Below are 22,784 nucleotides of genomic sequence, written 5' to 3'. Positions count from 1 at the left end.
AGAAAAATTATAATGTAATTTATATTTTCATAAGAGTCATAAACGTGAATAAGTGCATCTCGTTGATGCGTTGTTATTAAAACCAAAAGTCGCCGAGGGAAGGAAAACAAGAGCATGTAAAGAATGCATAGTCATTGCGCTCTTTAGCAGCGCGAGCTTTCCGAACGAAAGCTCTCTTAGGATGAGCTTTTTCACCCTTGAGAAATATTTATGTATTATGAAGCAGTCGTTATGTACATCACTTGATAGCTTTATGGGTTCCGGGTTGAATTTATAAACGAAAATACGAATGCTTACGGAATGTGTCCAATATAAAACTGCTCGTTTTACACGACACTGTACATAAATCATAATTTAAATAGTTACTTTAATATATTTTGTTCGCTTAATACTTAAAACTCAAACCTCTAAAAATCACTATTAGCATTGAACTTTGTTAATAAAAATGAAAACAATATATATTATTTTATTGCATATTAAATTCAAGCTACGTTAGATGATTTATCGATAAATTAAGAAATGCAATCATTTTCTATAGTATGAACAGATTCTAAATTACAAGTATAAATTTTACAATATTCAACATAGTTTTTTATTATTCCAATTTGAATGAAACTTTGTACTTTTGTACATTTTGTACTGCTAATATTTATAGACGATTTCCCTATTTTGTTTTTTCTCTCCTTAATCATTTTCTCTTCTATCAAAAACGAATTTAGCATATGCATACTATAATCTAGTAATTACGACGACTTATTAGATTTGCATAACACAAATTAATTAGATTTAAGTAATTTTGCGTTGCTCGAGATATCAATTATGTAACGATGCATCCTTGCCAATCATTTAGGCAAAGTTGCTTAGACAACTTGAAGTGCTTAATTAAATTGATGGGTAAAGCTATAAAAATTATTTAAAATCTGCGGAAGTGCTCGGAAAAAGTAGTTCTGACGCTCTTCGTAATATATCGTATGTTGATTAAAATGAAAAAAAAAAAATTTTTTTTATATTTTTTGTTATTCACGGTATATTTGAAATATTTTTCATAAATTATTAAATACGTTTGGAAGATTTTTGAATAATTGATTTAAATTATTTTGTCAATTAATAATATAGTCTTCTATAGTATTAGAATTGTAAAAATTTTTTTGACGAGAGCCTAAAATAATATCTATTATTATTGATTACGGCTTACTTATGAATAAATAAATAAATAAATAAACTTAATGGTAGTACCTACGAATTCCCAAATTTGTAGTAGTATTTAGCAAATCGAGTACAATATATACATTATACAAAACTTATCCATATTTTTTTATTTTAGGGATTAGTAATTCATTCGGACTACAAATAACAGTACCAAGAGTTGAAAATATCCAGCAATCACAGTATTGCTAATAATGATGATGTAACCATAAGAGTACAACCAATAATGACTTGGTCGCTCTTTAAGGATTTTTGGACACCCCTTGTGCTTGATGATGCTTATTAAGAAATTATCGTAAAATTTAGATTTTTTTTAAATGTTGATTTTTTATTAAATTCAGGTAAACAATAAAATTTTGTGATCTCTTACAAGACCCCTCTCCCTCTTGTGATATCTCGTATTTTTTTTTTGTCAAACCCCACGTAATTAATGAACTGCCCTTAATTTCAAAACTCAAATAATGAAACAAAATAAAAAATTATGCTTAAATTCGATTTCATTATTTTCCACTTATACTTACCGAGTGTCCATTTATTTGCCATGTTATGTTGGCTGGTGGCCTGGAATGCTTCGAAGTACAATTGCCGCGCATTATGTCTCCGATCTTATAGCGCGGTTTTATACCCGTTATTATGGGGTTATGTCTCGGCGTCTCTGCAAAAATAAAACCAACTTAAGCACTGAACAGTTATACGGCGAAAATATTGTTCCTGGAGTTGTGGAAACAATTTATTTATTGTTAAAATTGCACGGAAATTTGCGGAGCGTACAGTACTTACTATAATACATGCATGCTTATATAGATAAGTAATCTTTTTATAAGATGATGATAATATTTTTTGCATAAAGGCGTACTTATACACTTATTCGAATACATTTTTTATATATCTTTATACAAAATAAAATTTCTTTTTCTTAAAGTTTCAAGTCTGAAAGTGTGGGTACCTCATATGGGCATAGAGATCTTTCAAAATTTGGTTTATATTATTTTAATTTAGTTTTTCTTGAAATATGCCTATTAAACCTTGCGATAAAATCTTGAATATTAACTCCTTGTCACGTATCCTACTTTTTTCTTGATTAAATATTTCTACAATAATTATTTTAAATTTAGTTTCAATTATGGAGGTTATCACAGACAAGTTGCATAACTTGTAAGTTAATTAATTTCAAGAAACTACTTATGTATATATATATATCTTCAAAGCTTTTATATAAATATTAATATATCAAGTTGTTAGATAAGTCTTTAAATTAGTCAACTTTACAACTTTAGCATGAAAAGTTCTCAACTCCTAGAATTAATATCACGGAATCAAGTTAAAACTTGTTAAAAATGTAGTTCTGAAAAAGGATGCCAAAGAAATAATTGCATTCTGAAATGTAAATTTTAATAATGACGTTTATTATATATTTTTAAAAAGTTTTGCGGATTAAATATGTTGAAGCTCAGTTTTATAAACCCGTAGGTATGTATATATTTATGTAAAAATATATATACACTACAGATTATAATTATATATTTGTAATTAATCTTGACATTATTTAACTAATTTTCGATGGTATATAATATTAAAAAAAATTTTTATGAAATATATTTTTATTTAAAATATGAACTGATTTCATATATTATAAATTTCAAAATTATTTGAATATTAAATAATAAAAATATTAATTTCCAGAAAATTTCCATAGAAATAAGAGAATACAAACAAGTTTAGTATCGGCTTCATTAATTACTTAATTTGTTTTTTGGCTTTACATTCAGAGATATAAACTTTTAATATTACAAATTAGTTAAAAAAAATCAATTTTCAATTTATACTACCAACAAATTAAACGACAATTCTATGTCAATGTTATTTAATATAATAATTCTCTGGTCTGTGAGTCGGGCATGCTACTGACTGAGCTATTTACTCCACCATTGTTGGTACTTGTTGCTATTGTATATCCAATTCAGATTTCATTTCTATTTGGAAATAGGGGTCTTATTTGTGGCTAAAGTGGTAAAAGCTTATACCATGCAACTATAAGGTTCCAGGTTTGATTTCCTCCTTGGTCAATCTGATATCAAGCTCCAGTGATAACAGTTTTGTCTTGAATATAATCTTAAATAAGATTTCTAAAGAAACTAGCGTTCATAAAATATAAAATAAGTTGCCATCGTTATAACTAATAACAATGCTAATTCGTGTTCCAGAACCTTGATGATCGATGATTTCCAAAAATAAAGAAGCTCTTGATTATTAGACAAATATTATTAGCTCGTTGAATTCTATTCTTTTCGTTGTCTATATTTGAACAGGACAAGGGTGTAAAATAATGGTCAGAAGGCATGCACGTATATTTACGTAGTTTTATTGAGTAACAAGCTTTCGACGGGCTGATTAAACAATTGCGTGCAGACATCATATTACATTTTCATTATGAACTTTATGTACATAACGTTCGTCCGAATACGAATTTTCATTATCTTTCGATACAGACTGATTTAATATCGTATGCAAATGAGGAATTTGAATTATCTATGGTTAATTTAACGATTATGCTCACGTCAACAATAAAAAAGGATTCTTAATAGAAAGCAAATATAGTACCGGGTTAAGAATAGTAATGAATATTAAATATAATATATAAAAATTTTGAATATAATTTAACCAAATTTCTATTTGGTAATTTTATTGTAATTTTTCCTTGTAATTTATGTACCTCATTTGTAATGACTATATTTGTACATAAAAGAACTTACGAACCAATTTTCCTTTAAAATTGACCGTAGCGTAGCGTTGTTATGGCAACGGTATGTTACGCTCCTTTCTTCATATAAAATGTTTTGGCCTCTTATTTTCAAGATTTTTATTTGGAAATGTAACGTGTAATGAAACCACTCGAAATTAATCATATTGTTCACCAAACTTATGGAACAAAGTTACATAAAAACAATTTAATTTTGATATTTTTCGTGTAAGATAGTATTTATATCTATTATTATTTAACGGACTGAATTTTACTAAATTTCTATGAAGCTAATTGATAATTTTAGCTAGTCTCTTAATTTAAAGCAGAATTTTACATTGTGATATTAATAACTATTAAACAAAGTAATGAAATTTATTTAATTAATTTCATGGTGTTTCAAGAATTAGCTGGAAGATTATTTGCATTTCTGGCTTTGTAGCGTTGCCAAACTTAAAATTAATTGTTTTCATTAAGACGGTATTAAATGGATTTTAAAGTTGAACACCAGAAAATAAGAAACATAGAAATAAAATTCAATCTACGACGACTCTATAATCGTTCACCATATAAGTAAATTTAAAATTACTGTACGATATTACAAATCTTCAATTAACTAAATTTTAAATGAATCATAAATACACTAGTGTCATTTGGACTAGGAGTTGCAAAAATCCTATTAGACAATGTCTTCAATTTTTTAATGTATATTTTTAACACAAAATGCCCAATGTAAATTTACTTCAAAACCACTTCATTATCATTCCTTTATAATTTATTATCCCATAAATGTTAACATTTTGATAAAACAATATTTCGTGGATTCATGCAGATGTGCAACATGATACAACGTGCAAATTTATTTGATTAAATGTGATTGACGTTTCCAGGTGTGTTGAATTATGTATTTACATATTCATGATTTGCATAAAGTTATATATAATGATTTATAATGGACGTGTATGCTAGAAATATTATGTTTGACAATGATAATTTTAACATTTATATGCAGACAAATATATATATATATATATATATACATATTTGCAAGTAAAAATAAATATAACAACTGCTTGATATTAGTATGTCCTGGGAGGGTATCAAACCAGGAAACCTCTAAAGACTTTACTCATCATTCTCAAATATCAAGCCTCAAATCATCTTAACTACGTGGCTTTTAAGAAGGCAAAATAATCTTTATCCTATCTATATTTGTAGTATATTTTCATCTATAGCTTCAAGGCATTTCAACCCTTTGCACTCCAATTCTTTAATAGTTTATATCAAATATTGTAATGGAGTGCATAGGGTTAAATGCATATTCTGCTGCTTGATATAAAGCTGTTGTAGGTGGATATGAATCTAAAAACCTTCTTGTTGAAATGCCAAAGCTTTTATTGCAGGGCCAAAAAAGCTCTTGTTCCAATGGATTGAAATATGTGCATAGAAATTGTGCCATCATCAGTGTATATGAGCAGTTTCGAAAACTAGGATAAATGTACATCATTGGCACATTCATAAAATATTGTAATTATCACTATGTAGTTGTAATAAATTTTTTTTTTTAAGAAAATATACTATCTGATGCATCCTTGCTCAATGCCAGTATCAGCATTGAATGTGGAATGTTCGAGTAAATTTTAGTGATCGCTATTAAAGTTAAATTATTTCGAGTGAATGAAATTTCTAGTAATGAATAAAATACCGGTAAAAGAAAACAACCACCACCGTGCCTCGAAATTTATTACAAACGTGCATTTGAAGCTATTTGATGAAACATTTCATAGCAGTGTGACATACCAGCCCGGCTTTTTATATTACGACTTGACATGACTGAAAGTAATCCTTCGCTTTGCCCTACGGAATATTTTCTTTGGAGACGACGTTCCTGACATGTATGTGTTATGATAGACAGTTCAGATATGGAGAAATATGATTGACAATATTTTTTTCAAATTGCCAACCTATTTTTTGCACAGTTCATGCACCAATGCCGAAGTGAACAGATCGTTCATATTTTTCAATATTTTGAAAAGGAAATGTATATATAGAATAAATTGATAAATGAATGAATGATAAGTTGTATCGCATTTTCTTTCAATGAATTTTTACACAACGATTGAGAGTTAAAAAACACTGCTATAATTTAGTATATGAATTTTATTTCCACAGCTTAAAGTGATAGATACAGTATTGACTAAAAAATAATAAGATATTCCCAATGGTGTATCTACTATTACTGATGAATACTATGGCAAATACATTGAAAACAAAATGAAACTAGTGGTGTATGGCATTGTGCCTTAAGGTACAATTGCTGAAACTTTTCGTACCGAGTTAAAATTTTGAATATCTGCATTATTTTCTGTAATAAAAAAAATGTTTTTGGAAATGAAGGGGGTATTCTAGTGTAGAGCCACGCATTTTAGGTCATTTTTAAAGTGTCGTAAAAGAAAGCAATGAAAGTTTTTACTATCCATTTTTTTACCACTTGTTTATCAATATTATTAAAATACAAAACAATAATTACAAAATAAAAAAGTTGAAAATTGTAAAAACTGGCAGCTGATGAAGTGGGTGGTCTCAAATAATTGGCACTTCAGTCTTGACATGATTTCAGCCCTTCTAGCCATCGGAAATGCAAAAAATAAGAAGATTATTAATCTACAATGATGTCGCAATCGCCCGAACTAGCGATGAGCAAAAATAATCTTTTTTTTTACAAATTGGCGACCTTTGAAAAAAGTGTTTTTTACTGTTTTTTTTTGTTTCTCGAATTTTTTAAAAATAGTTAAATTTGGAATTTGGGGGTAATCTTAGTTTGGGCTATAGATAGGTCTATAAACAAAACTCTCTCAACATTTCAAGTGAATCGGTCAATTAAAACTCTAGAAATCGTGTCAACGGTACTGAAAAAGTCCTGTTCTGAGAAAAACGCATTTAAAGTTTTGCGTGAAGCCAAACCAGTATGGAGACCGAGTCAGTAAAATGCCTATATCTCCAAAAATAATTCAAATTTTCGCAAACCTTCTCGTACCCATATTCTTAGATAGTTAAACTTTGCAAATATGAAATAAAAAAAAATCGTTTTTTTTTGAATTTTTACACTAGAATACCCTCTTAAAAAAATTGAATTTTTTTTTCCCCAACAACAATCGCTTTGTCAACGTAAGCAGAAGATTTTTTTAAACATTCTCTCAAAAATTGCAATTTTTTGCACTTTTGGATGGACCTGCTTTTGTCAAAAACTAAGCATCACATCTCCCTATCAATAGGAATCAAATGTTCGGTTGATCCATGCGCTAGAAAACGTGGACGAAAAATTGTATCCATACATACATACACACACATCTATTTTTTCTCAAGTATTTCGATTTTTGAATGATTACAATAATTTACCCTATGAGAAGTTAACACTATTCCTACCGACATTTCATGTTTACTATTCCTACCGCTACCGGTCAAATGACCGGTCATGCAAAATCGGTATTTTTCAGTATTGAATGAAGAGTTAATGCTAGTTTAAGAGTTTATAAATACAAATACAATATATTTCTTTTATTTTATAATGCGAATTCTACATTTTATACTGTTTTATCCAATTTTTCACGATTTTTTTTCTTAGAGTGTATTTTCTGCACACGCATTTTTTACGTTTTTGGCTGATTTTGTTTTCTCTATCATTTTTCTAAAGCATTATCTGGAATAGTTACTTTTAGGGAATCTGTTTTGTACTTGTACTTAGCTGATTTTTTTCTGAATTCTTGTTGGAACTATACGACAAGTTAATTGGAATAGAAAGTTCCTGCCTTGTACATTGTCTTCTCGTAATTTCTTTATGTAACAACAATGGATTTATCCTGAATACATCCAAAATAATGTAAATTCTTGATGAATTCTCTCTAAAATTCATATTTTACCAAATAATTTCTGACTATTTTATGAATGGCATCTACACCAGTCCCGACGCTAATACCAATAGAATTAACTCCCGTATTAGTGTAATTTTTTCAACATATGTGTATGTAAGTGAAAATTAGAATCTTCTTTCTTATCTTCCAAAATTGTAAATATTATTTGAGTATTGAAGTCTTTGATTTTTCGTTCTGCCAGTATTTATAGCTGTTATATTGCTTCAATTGTACCTACCATCAGTTTTCTTTTACTAAAAGTTTAGCTATATGTAGGATGGTAAAAACGTTATATATTTTTTATGTCGTACTAGCGATTTTGATAATACGGTTTCATCAGTTATAAATCTTCAAAGAATATCTCACTTTGCTACGTATACTGGATGGTTACCAAGATTTTACACCCCATTTGTGCGATTTGCAGGGCATAATTATATTTACATCGTATATTGAACAGTTACTAATATTTATACGTTTTCCTAAATACTATTGAACATATGTTGAATGAATTTACACCTTACCTTTATTGAAAATATATGTTTGTCGATAGTAATACGTAGTCTTTTACAACAATTTTGATTGCTGTCAATGTAGTTGAACCAACCTTTGGATTCAAAACAAAACCTATCGATTTATTGTTTAGATTCCTTCGTAAAAATCTGTCTATACATAGACATTGAGAAAATTGAGAAATCCCACTTTTTATACCGTAGAAATGCAATATTTATACTACTTGCCTTATTTGCGCACCGCGCATACAGAATCGAAAAAAATGCATATAAATTTGCAGAAGGCAGTTTTTACCAGTCTAAATTCTTCTGAATTTACATTTTCTTGTAAGTTCCAAAATATTCTTAACAATTACTACAAAAAATCCCATCCGAACATCGTCTTTCGTACTACCGGTCAAATGACCGGTCGCGGTAGGTAAGACAGCATACAATTTTTTTTCCAAAAATAAAAATTGAAAAAACAAATTAACATTGAAAAATGTTTTATACTCACATATTAGGAAAAGTCATAAAGTTTGATGACGATTCAATTACGTTTGATATGAAAAATACTAATCGAAAAATCAAAAACGGTCATTTGACCGGTCCCGGTAGGAATAGTGTTAATAATAATTTAGCAAAAGTGGCAAAAATGTCGAATTGCAACCTTTTGTTAATTCACTTAATTCCGTAAATCCTTTACCACCAAGTGTGTATTCAAGCTGCTCTCTCATTTGAGTCGAAATAGATTCAATTTGTTAGCTCGTATATTCGCATCTATCCATTATGCTCACCTGTATAAATAAACCTCACTGAATTCAATACATTCTTACATAACGAGAGCGAAGCGTCAGAGGAACATTTTCAGTGCATTTCGCAACCTTCCAACAAATGGAATAGGTTAGCGCAATCCGGTGGTCGTAGAACAACATATCATGAATTGAATTCAATACGAGAGAAATATCGAGCAATCGGTAAGATGATATTTGCGCCGGTGCCCTCCGGAGGCGGTCAGACGGTATATGGTAGATTCATGGTTTGCGAGATGCATGAAGCAAGTATTCGTTATTTGTCAAAGTAGAAAAATGGAGAAACATTTTTTATGATGGTACATTTTAAATGTTATTCAATTTAAAATCATTGCTTCAACATCTTAAATTATTTTATTCCATGAGTTCACTCAAATAGTGAGCCTGCTTTAGAGGCTTCAAAAAATCGCTTTTTTGGGGAATTTTTAGGGAAGGAAATAAATATTTAATGAAAACAAAACTTTCAGGTTTTATTGTTAAATATTTTAACATTATTATTTCAACTTCTTAATTACTTTCATTAAAATATGTCATAATGTACCACTCAAAACAAAAAAAATCAAAACAAATATATATAGATATCTAGTTGAACTTAAAAAATCCAGAAAAAATAAGAAATTCACCAATTTTTTGCAACTTCAAAAAAAATCATTATTTGATACAAAATTTCATTTTAAATTGTTTAAAAAATGAATTAACTATAACTTTTTTAAGTTTTTTTTAGGTTCAACTTGAATAGAATTTAATCCTGAATACAATGAGCAACTAGTGGGGCGCATGGCATCGTGGCTTGAGGCAATTGCTGGAACTTCCCGTACCAAAAATTATTTATTTTAAAAAGATTAACATTTTTGAAAAAAAAATACTCTGAAAAAATTGGATTTTTGAAAAACTATACATTTTTGACAAAAATTTACTTTTTTTTGAAAAAAAAAAGAATTTTTGAGGAAAAATTTATTTTGAATTATTTTGAAAATTCAGAACATTTTTTCAAAGCGATCGTACTGCTTTAACTGCATAGAGACAAAGTATCGAAGCGCGTAAGCGCCGCGTTGATGTCTAACGGATAAACATTGGTACGGAACCCATAGGAATGTAAACCAAATTTATACTTATTGATAATTTGATGTTCATATGTCTAATGATTATTTTTGACCACCAAATGTAATTTTTTTACTTTGTTTACTAGATCTCCGAAACCGCTAGACTCTTCATGAAAATTTGATCAGTTCTTCATCTTGTTAATACAAGTAAAATGTTTTTTGAATTTGAAATGTTTTCAAATCGGACGCTTCGTTCTCTTAAAAACTGAGTTACCATTTTTGGCACTTTTTACCTCATATCTTTGGAACGGCTAGACCTGCCTCCGCCAAAAACTAATCAGCACGTCTCCTTATCAATACGAATCGAATGTTTTTTGAATTATTCAAATTTTGCCCATCTGTGTTCCCGAAATCGTCGACTAAGATTTGTATCCAAATACACGCACACACACACACACACATACATTTATTTTTTCTAAGGTATGCCAAAATATTCAGAAGGTTTTGAAACGTAAAGATATATACAAATTTTCGTTTTCGATTTTTTTACGATTACTATAACTTGCCCTACGAGAAGTTAAAAAAATCATTATTTGATACAAAATTTCACTTGAGATTGTTTAAAAAGTGGGTTAATTATAACTTTTGATAAAGTTTTTTTAGGTTCAACTAGAATAGAATTTAATCCTGAATACAATGAGTTTTGTCTCGTTTCGATAGCACGTTTAGTTTTTCTCCTATCTTTCCCGCCAATTAGGAAGAATCGAAAAAATTAAAAACCGAGAAATCGCGCGAAGTTTTCGTTCTGCTTGTGTACATGCTTGAAGTTCGCTCACTATTTCTTCTGTAATTCCGAAAATTATTTAAATTTGTATCTGAAATGTTAGGAATATATTCTTGGCTAGTTTTGGAAGACAATTTTGCAAAGAAAATCGATTTTAAACAATATGAATTTTGAAATCCATCTGGATTGGAGGCACTGCCGAGTCCTCACAGATCAAGATCCGTGTTGTCTAACAATAAGTATCAGTGCTATTTCATCCAGAGCTTTATATTTTATAATTGGAACGTTAGGCTTTATTTCTTAATCTCAAAATATTACATAGCTTCTAATTATGGAGATTAGACATATTATGATTCTGATCTGATCTTATGATTTTCATCCAATGTCGAATATTTTCTGTTCGATATTTGCCATCGTCCTCCTCCTGAGTCGATCGACTTTTCTTGGCGCGTTGCACGCGTCCGTGCAGTAAAGTGTTCGTTATTTGTCAAAGAAGTATAAGTACGTAAAATGAAACCAGTGATTTTTATGGTCGCTGCATTGCAATTCCTGGAAAATTCTGTGACGCGGGAGTACGTGACCAGCGGTGAATTTATTAGGAAATATTTTATAGATTTCAAATTCGAAACTTGCAGGCATTTTTTAAAAATGTAAATAAAATTGATTGTTATGATTTTAAATCAATCTATGATATATTTCCATAAAGAGTGAATGTTTCACTGCAAGTTTAAGCATTAAAGCACTAAAGATCTCCGAATACTTAAATAATTTCAAACTTTAACAGATATTGGAACTTTCCATAGTAATAGCAAAAAAGTGGAGAATGATATTTTTGTATATATTTACGTTTCCAAGGTTTCTGAACCTTTTTTCTTTCATTTTCACACATTCCTTTCTAAACAAAAAAATCTATTACTAAGCCAACATTCTACAGATTTAATCTCTCATGAATTTCCCAAATGACTTGAAAAGAAAAACTCACGCCCTTTTACACCTTCGTACGAGAACATAGTAGAAGCTAACAAACTTCTCATATATATATTGGCCGTGTACATGTCCATTACATATTTTGCCATAAATCACGAGCACATACAACGGCGAATTCACAAAGTAGCAATATCTCACAAAAGCGAAGGACTACATGTTGCACGGACTACCAACACATTTTAAAAGATAGAAAATACCGGTAATAGTTGAGGGAAAATTTAAGGGCTTTATTAATATTTATTGTTGAAGACTATAAGGGCTACGTGTCAGTAACGGACATGAAATTGTTAGACTTGTCTGGGATTCAAATGAACTTCTGATTTTATCCTGAATATTAGCTTAAACTAATTAATACTAATAGTAAATGTTCCACGTTCATAAAAAACTGAAGAAAAATATTGACATATTAAATTTTTGCTTATAATTTAATTACAATGCAATAATTGATCGTAACTGAACGACTGACCAAATCAAGCGTATTGAAATTTCAAAGATGTCAAAATAAAATACTAACTTTTTAAGAACCTTTTGTTCCTTATCTAAGAAATGGCTGCACCTGTCTCGAAGATCAAGTTTGAACAAAATCACTATCAAATCTAAATCACTGATATTACATAAAGGACTGATTTTAAATTTTTGAAGACAATTTTTAATTTTCAAAATTTTACTTATTATTCTTTTGGATAAGTATAAAAATTATACAACAAAAAACTGCAATGATTATAGCAAAGTATACACGTCTTCATAGTATAATGTGATTACTTAAAAGTTTTAAATAATAAAAATATATGATAAACCCATTTTAAAAATAACTGAATCTAGTGGTGCATGGCATCGTATCTTAAGGCAAATTGCTGGAACATTTCGTACTGTAGAATTGGCGACGCCACTTTGTAGTCTAACGGTTGAACATTGCAAATCCTAATACAGATCCCATAGTAATGTAAACAAAGCATGTATTTATTCATGAAATCTCTATAAAATACCTGACAATTTGATGTGCGCATGTCTAATGACCATTTTTGACTGTCAAATGCCGTTTTTTAGATTTTTTATTGGATTTCGAAACTGCTGAACATGTCTTCTTAAAAATTTAATCAATTTTTCATTCCATTCCAAACGCTCCGTTTTCTTAAAAACTGGAACTTAGCCTTGCATCTTCAGAGCGGCATGATATCTGCCAAAAACTGATCAGCAGATCTCCCCATCAACAGAAATCGAATGCTTTTAGAATATTTCAAATCGGCAAATCTGTGCTTTCGAAATTATCGATGAAAATTTGTACCCGCACATACATACATACAAGCTACACACACACTAAGTATGTCGGAATGTTTAGAAACTTCTGAAAAGCAAAAAAATGGCAAAAATTTTTATTTTCGAATTTTTGCGAATAACTTTACACTACGGGAAGTTAATAAACCGTCAAATTTAAAATATTAGATTTATACCAAAAACTTGTCTATTTATTGACTATACTTACAAAATTAATATTCACATTTGATTGTCGTTGAAATCTACCTAAGAAATATGATTTTAATATTAGAGAATGAATAATAATGCTTCAGAATCTTGAATTTGAATAATATCCGACAAACCTATCCATTATCCCGACAATACATTGAGAATAATTCAGAGAGCAAATCCGATTTTGTAATATTGGAACTCACCTACGACTTCTACGTCGCCGCCGACAAGATAAGTGTGAAAGGAGGGCGCGTCGGCCGTCACCTCGCAGCTGTATTGTCCTGTCACCGTTGATTCGACTGCCGTCAGCACCAGCTGCGAGTCATTGGAACGCGATCTCTGCAAAGAAATACGTAATCATTGTCAGATGATTTTCTACTATCTGCTTTCAGGAGGCATTAAAATATATAGAAGAGCTTTCTTAACAAAGCTTTCACGTTTCCTCACCACCAAGAGTAAGAAATTATAGAAGACCACTGATTGATTTTCTCTTGTTTCATAACTTCTGTGTTTTCAATAAGTTTATTTCGGAGTTTAGGATTGAAATTGGTTTATTTACGAGTTTGGGATTGGATGGAATTGAATTATGCTTTATTTTGAGAATTTGATTTATGAATTATTCTGAAGTGTTCCGGTTCTTCGTATCGGTTTACGTATGCGAGCATTTTCAACAAAATACAAATTTTTATATAGGAGCGTCTAAAAAATAACAACTGAGAGCATTTTACCCAAATCTAATTTTAGAAATTGTGTAAATATCTGTATCCAAATACATACTCGCGAGAATTTGATAATTTAAGGAAATGAAAACTTCTTCAACGTTTAATTATATTTGGTCACTCTCCCTTTGACATTGCAATAAGTTAAATACAAACTTTTTTTATTTATTTAGAAATTAGCTAGTCAAATTAATGCACATTTCACTTGCTATATTAGTTCTATCGTAAATTCAATATTAGTAACAAAAAAAAATTGGTTCTGATTAGGATTTGTCGATTTTTGAAAACCGGTTCTAAAAACCGTTTGGTTTTGGAGATGAACATGAAATTCGAAAACCGTTTTTTATTATCTGTTTTCAAGGTATTCTTAGTGAAGGATATATGTAGCGAGATGTACTAGATTGACGAAACTATTACAAATGGTTCAAGGAATTTTGTGGTATAAATGAGCATGCCATTGTCTCTATATTCTAAAATAATTTCATTTTTTTTTATTTGAACAGCGATCAAAACTACATGCTATTTTGAAGTATATCCTAACGCAATTATATTTTTCTCAAATTAGAGCAACCACCCTTGTGTTTGTGTGAATTTTTTATATTAAATATGTATAACTAATAGTTTTTGAAGTATATATTTTTTATAAGCAGATATGCCTACGAAGGGCGATTTTCACTTGAGATTTTATTTGCAATCTGAATTTGATTTCTTGATTGGTTCTCGACATATTCAAGAAGGAAGAAAAATTGTTGACAGTATTGTCTGTTATAAATACTAATGCGATTCTACATTCTGAAATAATTTTAACTTCATATTTCGACTGGAACTTCAGATATTCAAAAGGAGAAACAGAATCGCACTTTTTCTGGTCTATCGAATCTATCTCTATTTCAAATACGGTTTATAGAGTTTTGTTGATAGTATTGTCTATTTTAATTATTGGTGTCAATTACGGATGCTATATTGATACCTCGATTGGTTCTCCAGATATTCAAAAAGGAGGAACAGAATCGCACTTCATCTACAAATTTAAGAATATATCTTATCTAGAAAACGGCTTAGGGAATTGTGTTGCTATTGTTGTCTGCTAAGTAAAAAATACTTTTTCAAAACTAGTGTCTGAAATGTCCGTTTTTGTATAAACCTTAATTTCGACAGAACATTCTTGATGAAACTTTCATTGATACTATATCATAAGCCTATGGATACCTGCTTCAATGAGACCAACATATTTCAAGATTGTGATAATAAATAAAAATTTATTTAAAAATTACACTTAAAGATACATTACCAATAACCTAAAAATCACAATAACCAATTGGAATTCTCAATAATATAAATTATTCAATATTTATCAAGAGTGGTAAGTATTGAAGCAAGAGTTGAGTTTATAGTCGACACTCCTACACATAGGCAGTCATATGGATGTCACCTATAGGTGACGCTCTATCAAAAGGCTTAGGTACAAAGTAAATATTAAAGTCAATTTTAATAATAAATTCCTCCAACGATATTAATAAAATCCTTTTCTGTGACAATACTGCTCGAACGGTATCGATTGGCAAATTTACCTCCGAGTTTAATATTGCCTCCATTGAAATCGGAAGTTCTAAAAAATGTATTTCGTACCATTTTGTATATTATTCCAACTTTTTATTCATGAGTTTGATTCGCATTAACAAGGAGAACCGGCACGGTCTATGCTCAATCGATAACACTTAGCAGTTCATGCATCGCTTCCATTAGTATTTTTGCATGACGTGATCTGAATAATATTACAAAGTTAAATATTGCGAGAATCAAAAAGTAAAGAAGATTAAGTTGACGGAATTGAATAAGTAGCTACATTATGAACAAATTGATTTTCATTTTGTCCCGCGACGAGGATTTGCTCGAATATACGAGGATGGCGATGGTAATGGTGATTTGATAAGAAAATCGAGAGATTTAATCAAAATAAATAAATAATCGGAATGGATGTTTGAATATATGGATGAGATAATTCTGAATGTTTTATCAAGACTTTTGTGTAGACAATATGCCCTGTCAAGTCATTGTAATGAGTTAAGAAAATATTATTAGACAATTTGCTGATATATACCAACATGTCGTATTAAAAAAAATATCAGATCAAGTTGCTAAAATTTTCATCTTGACATAATCGATAAGAAATGATATTGAGCTACTGATATTGGTTTAAAAAATATTTAAAAATCCATAGAAAACATAATTACGCATGGTTTGAAAAATTTTCAGTATCAAATCAAAAATTGAATAAATAATGTATTTTTTATCTTTCATTTTAGAATTAATATAACAATATGTATTTATTTATAATGAAGGTTAATAGTGACTTATTGTGATTATTTATTCCTAAAGAAGTACCTTGCACTTTGAAAGTTAAGATTTTTGCAGTACCTTAAAACCCAATTTTTTTATCAACAATCCCAAAAAACAGGTTTTTTTTTACTTTTACTAATATAGTTATGGTGTGATGTACTAGTTGATGTAACCTTACATTCTAATTTGGAAATTTATATAACGCCATCAGAGGACTATTCTGCCCACTATAAGACGGTGGGATTAAAACTATAAACCTCAACTATAACAAATTTAATGAAAATTGCCAAATTAGTTTTTTCCAATAATTACTGAAAAATCTGGTTGATTTTTACCCAAAGCAATTTTCAGCTGATATAATGCCAGTTCTTATCGAGTTGTCTTTTTGAGAAAACTTTGATGAAAGATCCAATTCTGGTCCACAATATATGTTACCACACATACACTTTATCGTAAATATTTACTTCAATTTTGTAGTTAAATAATTCAAAATGGCCTGAAACTTCAAGAAAGCCTAAAATTGGCAAATCGGACTTTCTGGCGAAAATATAAAATTCATTGCGAAATGAATAATAACAATAAACCACTAAAAACATTCTGAAAAAAAGTAAAAATTTGCTTATTTATGTTATTTAATTCAATTTTGACAAAAACCATGCATAATTATGTTTCCCATTAATTTTTAAATAATTTTAAAACATGACAATAGGTTATTAAATTCAACATCGTTACGAAGCTGAAGAGCTTTAATTTAACATTATTATCAAAATTTTATTAAATGAGCGATGGCATTTTAATTACCATTTATTATGTGTTGAAATTTTATAATAATTAAGTTACAATTTTGTTAATTTATTGTGTACCTATATTTATTTCATATATTTTAAGTAGTTTAAGTAGTTCATTTTAATTAAAATCTTATATCCTAAAGCAATTAATAAATTACTTCTAATTACGCACTTATAAACAAATACATACGAAATTTCATTTATTAATAATAATTCCTCCTGATAATATAATCATTTAGCATTTGGAGCAAACCCGTAGATTTAATGAGATGTATAATTGAGAGCAACCAACATCAGTATTACGATTATACTAATTGTTTTTAATTATAATAGCAAATGTTATTGGAAACACAAATGATCGATGTAGAGTGAAATATCTTGTTGCCATGGTAAATAAAATATGTTGAAAATTTTAAATGTTATCAAAACATATTCAATAATTAAACATTTTACATATGTCTTTCAATTATTGACTTTGTATTTATTACACATCCGTTCAATAAATTCTCTATTTATCCTTTCTCTAATTACACTTCTTTTTATTAAAATTTGATTTTTGATTGCATATTCTAAAAATCATTCTGAGCAATTTTTATATAGGTAAACAATATACCAAAATCAATCGTATGGATTCGTTACATATTGCGATATTTGCTTTCACATATGTTGTTTCATATTTGTTTTACAGTCTTTTTTCCATATGTACTTTTTATGTGCATGCCTTTTAATAAATCAATATAATATATCGGTTCAAAGGGATCACTGCTTAGTAGGGGGATTTATATTGTTTTTTTGGTTTACTTTGTTTTGCTTGATACTCTCCAATTTTGAATCAGTATATTATATTGTGATATTAATAAGTAATTTTAACTAGTGGTGCATGGCATCACAAATTAAATTTTTGATAATTTAATTAAAATAAAAATATTTAATAATAAAGGTGGTTAAAATAAACTTATAATTTTTAATGAAGACTACAATTAAGAAGTTTATAAATTTTATTCGTGATGTATAAATCACCCTACATATCTGGGCGATACGAGCAGAATTTTCTTTTATAGTTTCCTGAATTTTCAGAAATTTATAGAATTTATTGCTTCTGCTTAATGAAGCTTTACAGCATGTTTACAGCGTCAGGTCATGGGAATATAACTCATTTTTATTATTGCTCTACCTTTCGCTTGCATTCTGAATTTAATTAAACGAGGAAATGAGAGTGCACTATTTCGTTTAATTTCAATTATCTACTCCACGAATTTACGTTTTCGCATCAAGAATTTCGTATTCACATTTTGCTGTTCGTTGTAGGTATTGCTTATTTAATTTACTGGAGATATCGTTTTTCCGCTTTTTGTGCGAGTTCCATACGCCTAATTGAAAACAAACGCAGTTTGTAACATACTAATCACAACAGCTCATAGAACCCATAAGTTCTGATCGCTGTTCAAATAAAATTAAAAAAAAAATGATAGGAAACGGTTTGTTTTAAAAAATTGTAAATCATTGTGAGTGCATAAACGTTAGGTTATGAAAATTAGGAAATATAGATATTATTTTATTATTATTATTATCATTTTGTATATATATACAGTGGTGTTGTGCTAATATTTTTTTGCCGGAGCGCTAAAATTTAAAATCCGGTTTATAAACCGGTTCAAAAAATTTGATAAATTTCGATAAGAACTCACAAATGTAATATATTGACTTATTATATAATTAACTCTATTATACACAGCTAGTCTATACCTTAAATTGTACAAGTATGAGGGAATCATTGAGCACATAATTTATATTCTTTAATAACATTAATTATATTTATTGTGGTATTATTTGTATTCATTAATACTTACAGGTATTTATTATGTTATAAATGTACTCAAGATTTATTACAATACTTTATAAGACTTAACCTAATAATATGATAGATAACCTTTTACCCATCTTGCTATACTATATTATTGTATATCATAGGTAGATATCAATTATCAATCATACCGTGAGATACCTATACTGACATTAACTTATTAAATACCTATATACTTTTTACTTCTTATAAATATTACTGTCTAACCAATATATTTACCTATATTATATAGGTTTACCTTACGCCCTATGTATTATCTCTACCTATCTATTGGCTATACCGGGAATTGAACTCGGGACATCCGCGTGGCGGTCGCGCACCTTAACCACTACCCTATCGAGTACCCCCATTAATAATATAATATGGGACGCACTGTTGTTTCCGCGGGTCATTTTCTAATTAATTAGGTAATTAATACTAAGGTGGCGCGACGACACGCGAAAAAAGACGGTTGATTGTAGCGTTACGGTGTTCTAGTGGTTAAGGTTGTCGCGTGCCACTCAACGGACCCGGGTTCGGTTCTCGGTAGGGTTAAGGAAAATTATAGGTAATAGGATATATAGTAGATATAGGTTAGGTGTATTCCGTATACAATGTAGGGATTTGAGAGTACGTGATGAAATATAGCGTATGGTATAGATGTAAGGCGTGTAATATAGAATGCAACGTATAGGCATACTTAAGGCTATAAAAATACACGAATAGGAGCCTATGATGTAGGTGTTAGCGTATAAGAAATGCGAATGAATATAAGATTTAATTTATAAATATTATTTTTTCTATAAGAATTTATATCTAGGTATTAAATATCTAAAATATCCAAAATCACCGTTAAGGCATCGATTACACCTTACTGCTGCCTTTGCCGTTATCACTTCATAGAAAATTAATTATTAATTTTAAACGATTGTGTCCCTGTGCGACAATAGACATAGAACTCTGAATATCCGAATATCCGAATATCGAATATCCGAATATCCGAATATCCGAATATCCGAATATCCGAATATCCGAATATCCGAATATCCGAATATCCGAATATCCGAATATCCGAATATCCGAATATCCGAATATCCGAATATCCGAATATCCGAATATCCGAATATCCGAATATCCGAATATCCGAATATCCGAATATCCGAATATCCGAATATCCGAATATCCGAATATCCGAATATCCGAATATCCGAATATCCGAATATCCGAATATCCGAATATCCGAATATCCGAATATCCGAATATCCGAATATCCGAATATCCGAATATCCGAATATCCGAATATCCGAATATCCGAATATCCGAATATCCGAATATCCGAATATCCGAATATCCGAATATCCGAATATCCGAATATCCGAATATCCGAATATCCGAATATCCGAATATCCGAATATCCGAATATCCGAATATCCGAATATCCGAATATCCGAATATCCGAATATCCGAATATCCGAATATCCGAATATCCGAATATCCGAATATCCGAATATCCGAATATCCGAATATCCGAATATAATATCCGAATATCCGAATATCCGAATATCCGAATATCCGAATATATCCGAATATCCGAATATCCGAATATCCGAATATCCGAATATCCGAATATCCGAATATCCGAATATCCGAATATCCGAATATCCGAATATCCGAATATCCGAATATCCGAATATCCGAATATCCGAATATCCGAATATCCGAATATCCGAATATCCGAATATCCGAATATCCGAATATCCGAATATCCGAATATCCGACTATCCGAATATCCGAATATCCGAATATCCGAATATCCGAATATCCGAATCCGAATATCCGAATATCCGAATATCCGAATATCCGAATATCCGAATATCCGAATATCCGAATATCCGATATCCGAATATCCGAATATCCGAATATCCGAATATCCGAATATCCGAATATCCGAATATCCGAATATCCGAATATCCGAATATCCGAATATCCGAATATCCGAATATCCGAATATCCGAATATCCGAATATCCGAAATATCCGAATATCCGAATATCCGAATATCCGAATATCCGAATATCCGAATATCCGAATATCCGAATATCCGAATATCCGAATATCCGAATATCCGAATATCCGAATATCCGAATATCCGAATATCCGAATATCCGAATATCCGAATATCCGAATATCCGAATATCCGAATATCCGAATATCCGAATATCCGAATATCCGAATATCCGAATATCCGAATATCCGAATATCCGAATATCCGAATATCCGAATATCCGAATATCCGAATATCCGAATATCCGAATATCCGAATATCCGAATATCCGAATATCCGAATATCCGAATATCCGAATATCCCGAATATCCGAATATCCGAATATCCGAATATCCGAATATCCGAATATCCGAATATCCGAATATCCGAATATCCGAATATCCGAATATCCGAATATCCGAATATCCGAATATCCGAATATCCGAATATCCGAATATCCGAATCCGAATATCCGAATATCCGAATATCCGAATATCCGAATATCCGAATATCCGAATATCCGAAATATCCGAATATCCGAATATATCGAATATCCGAATATCCGAATATCCGAATATCCGAATATCCGATCCGAATATCCGAATATCCGAATATCCGAATATCCGAATATCCGAATATCCGAATATCCGAATATCCGAATATCCGAATATCCGAATATCCGAATATCCGAATATCCGAATATCCGAATATCCGAATATCGAATATCCGAATATCCGAATATCCGAATATCCGAATATCCGAATATCCGAATATCCGAATATCCGAATATCCGAATATCCGAATATCCGAAATATCTCCGAATATCCGAATATCCGAATATCCGAATATCCGAATATCCGAATATCCGAATATCCGAATATCCGAATATCCGAATATCCGAATATCCGAATATCCGAATATCCGAATAATCCGAATATCCGAATATCCGAATATCCGAATATCCGAATATCCGAATATCCGAATATCGAATATCCGAATATCCGAATATCCGAATATCCGAATATCCGAATATCCGAATATCCAATATCCGAATATCCGAATATCCGAATATCCGAATATCCGAATATCCGAATAGATCCGAATATCCGAATATCCGAATATCCGAATATCCGAATATCCGAATATCCGAATATCCGAATATCCGAATATCCGAATAATCCCCGAATCCCGAATATCCGATAATCCGAATATCCGAATATCCGAATATCCGAATATCCGATATCCGATATCCGAATATCCGAATATCCGAATATCCGAATATCCGAATATCCGAATATCCGAATATCCGAATATCCGAATATCCGAATATCCGAATATCCGAATATCCGAATATCCGAATATCCGAATATCCCCGAATATCCGAATATCCGAATATCCGAATATCCGAATATCCGAATATCCGAATATCCGAATAATCCGATATCCGAATAAATCCGAATATCCGAATATCCGAATATCCGAATATCCGAATATCCGAGATATCCGAATATCCGAATATCCGAATATCCGAATATCCGAATATCCGAATATCGAATATCCGAATATCCGAATATCCTAATATCCGAATATCCGAATATCCGAATATCCGAATA

The 22,784-nt window shown here is 30.3% G+C and overlaps 1 protein-coding gene across 1 annotated transcript in view; it reads right to left on the bottom strand.

Moving 5' to 3' along the window:
* Window positions 1-76: 76 nt before the first annotated feature.
* Window positions 77-22,784, bottom strand: part of LOC113366141 — a 109,051-nt gene continuing 86,343 nt past the window's right edge. Inside the window, exons 3-5 of the mRNA XM_026607701.1 lie at window positions 13,642-13,777; window positions 1,728-1,861; window positions 77-196 (exon numbers count right to left, since the gene is read on the bottom strand). Coding sequence (XP_026463486.1) covers window positions 77-196; window positions 1,728-1,861; window positions 13,642-13,777 — 390 coding nt within the window. The remainder of the gene's footprint in view (window positions 197-1,727; window positions 1,862-13,641; window positions 13,778-22,784) is intronic.

Source organism: Ctenocephalides felis, unplaced genomic scaffold, assembly GCF_003426905.1.
Source record: "Ctenocephalides felis isolate EL2017-DRISC unplaced genomic scaffold, ASM342690v1 CF-g0.4_SCAFFOLD_01170, whole genome shotgun sequence".
Classification (NCBI taxonomy): domain Eukaryota; kingdom Metazoa; phylum Arthropoda; class Insecta; order Siphonaptera; family Pulicidae; genus Ctenocephalides; species Ctenocephalides felis.
This window is presented reverse-complemented; position numbering and strand designations above follow the sequence as displayed.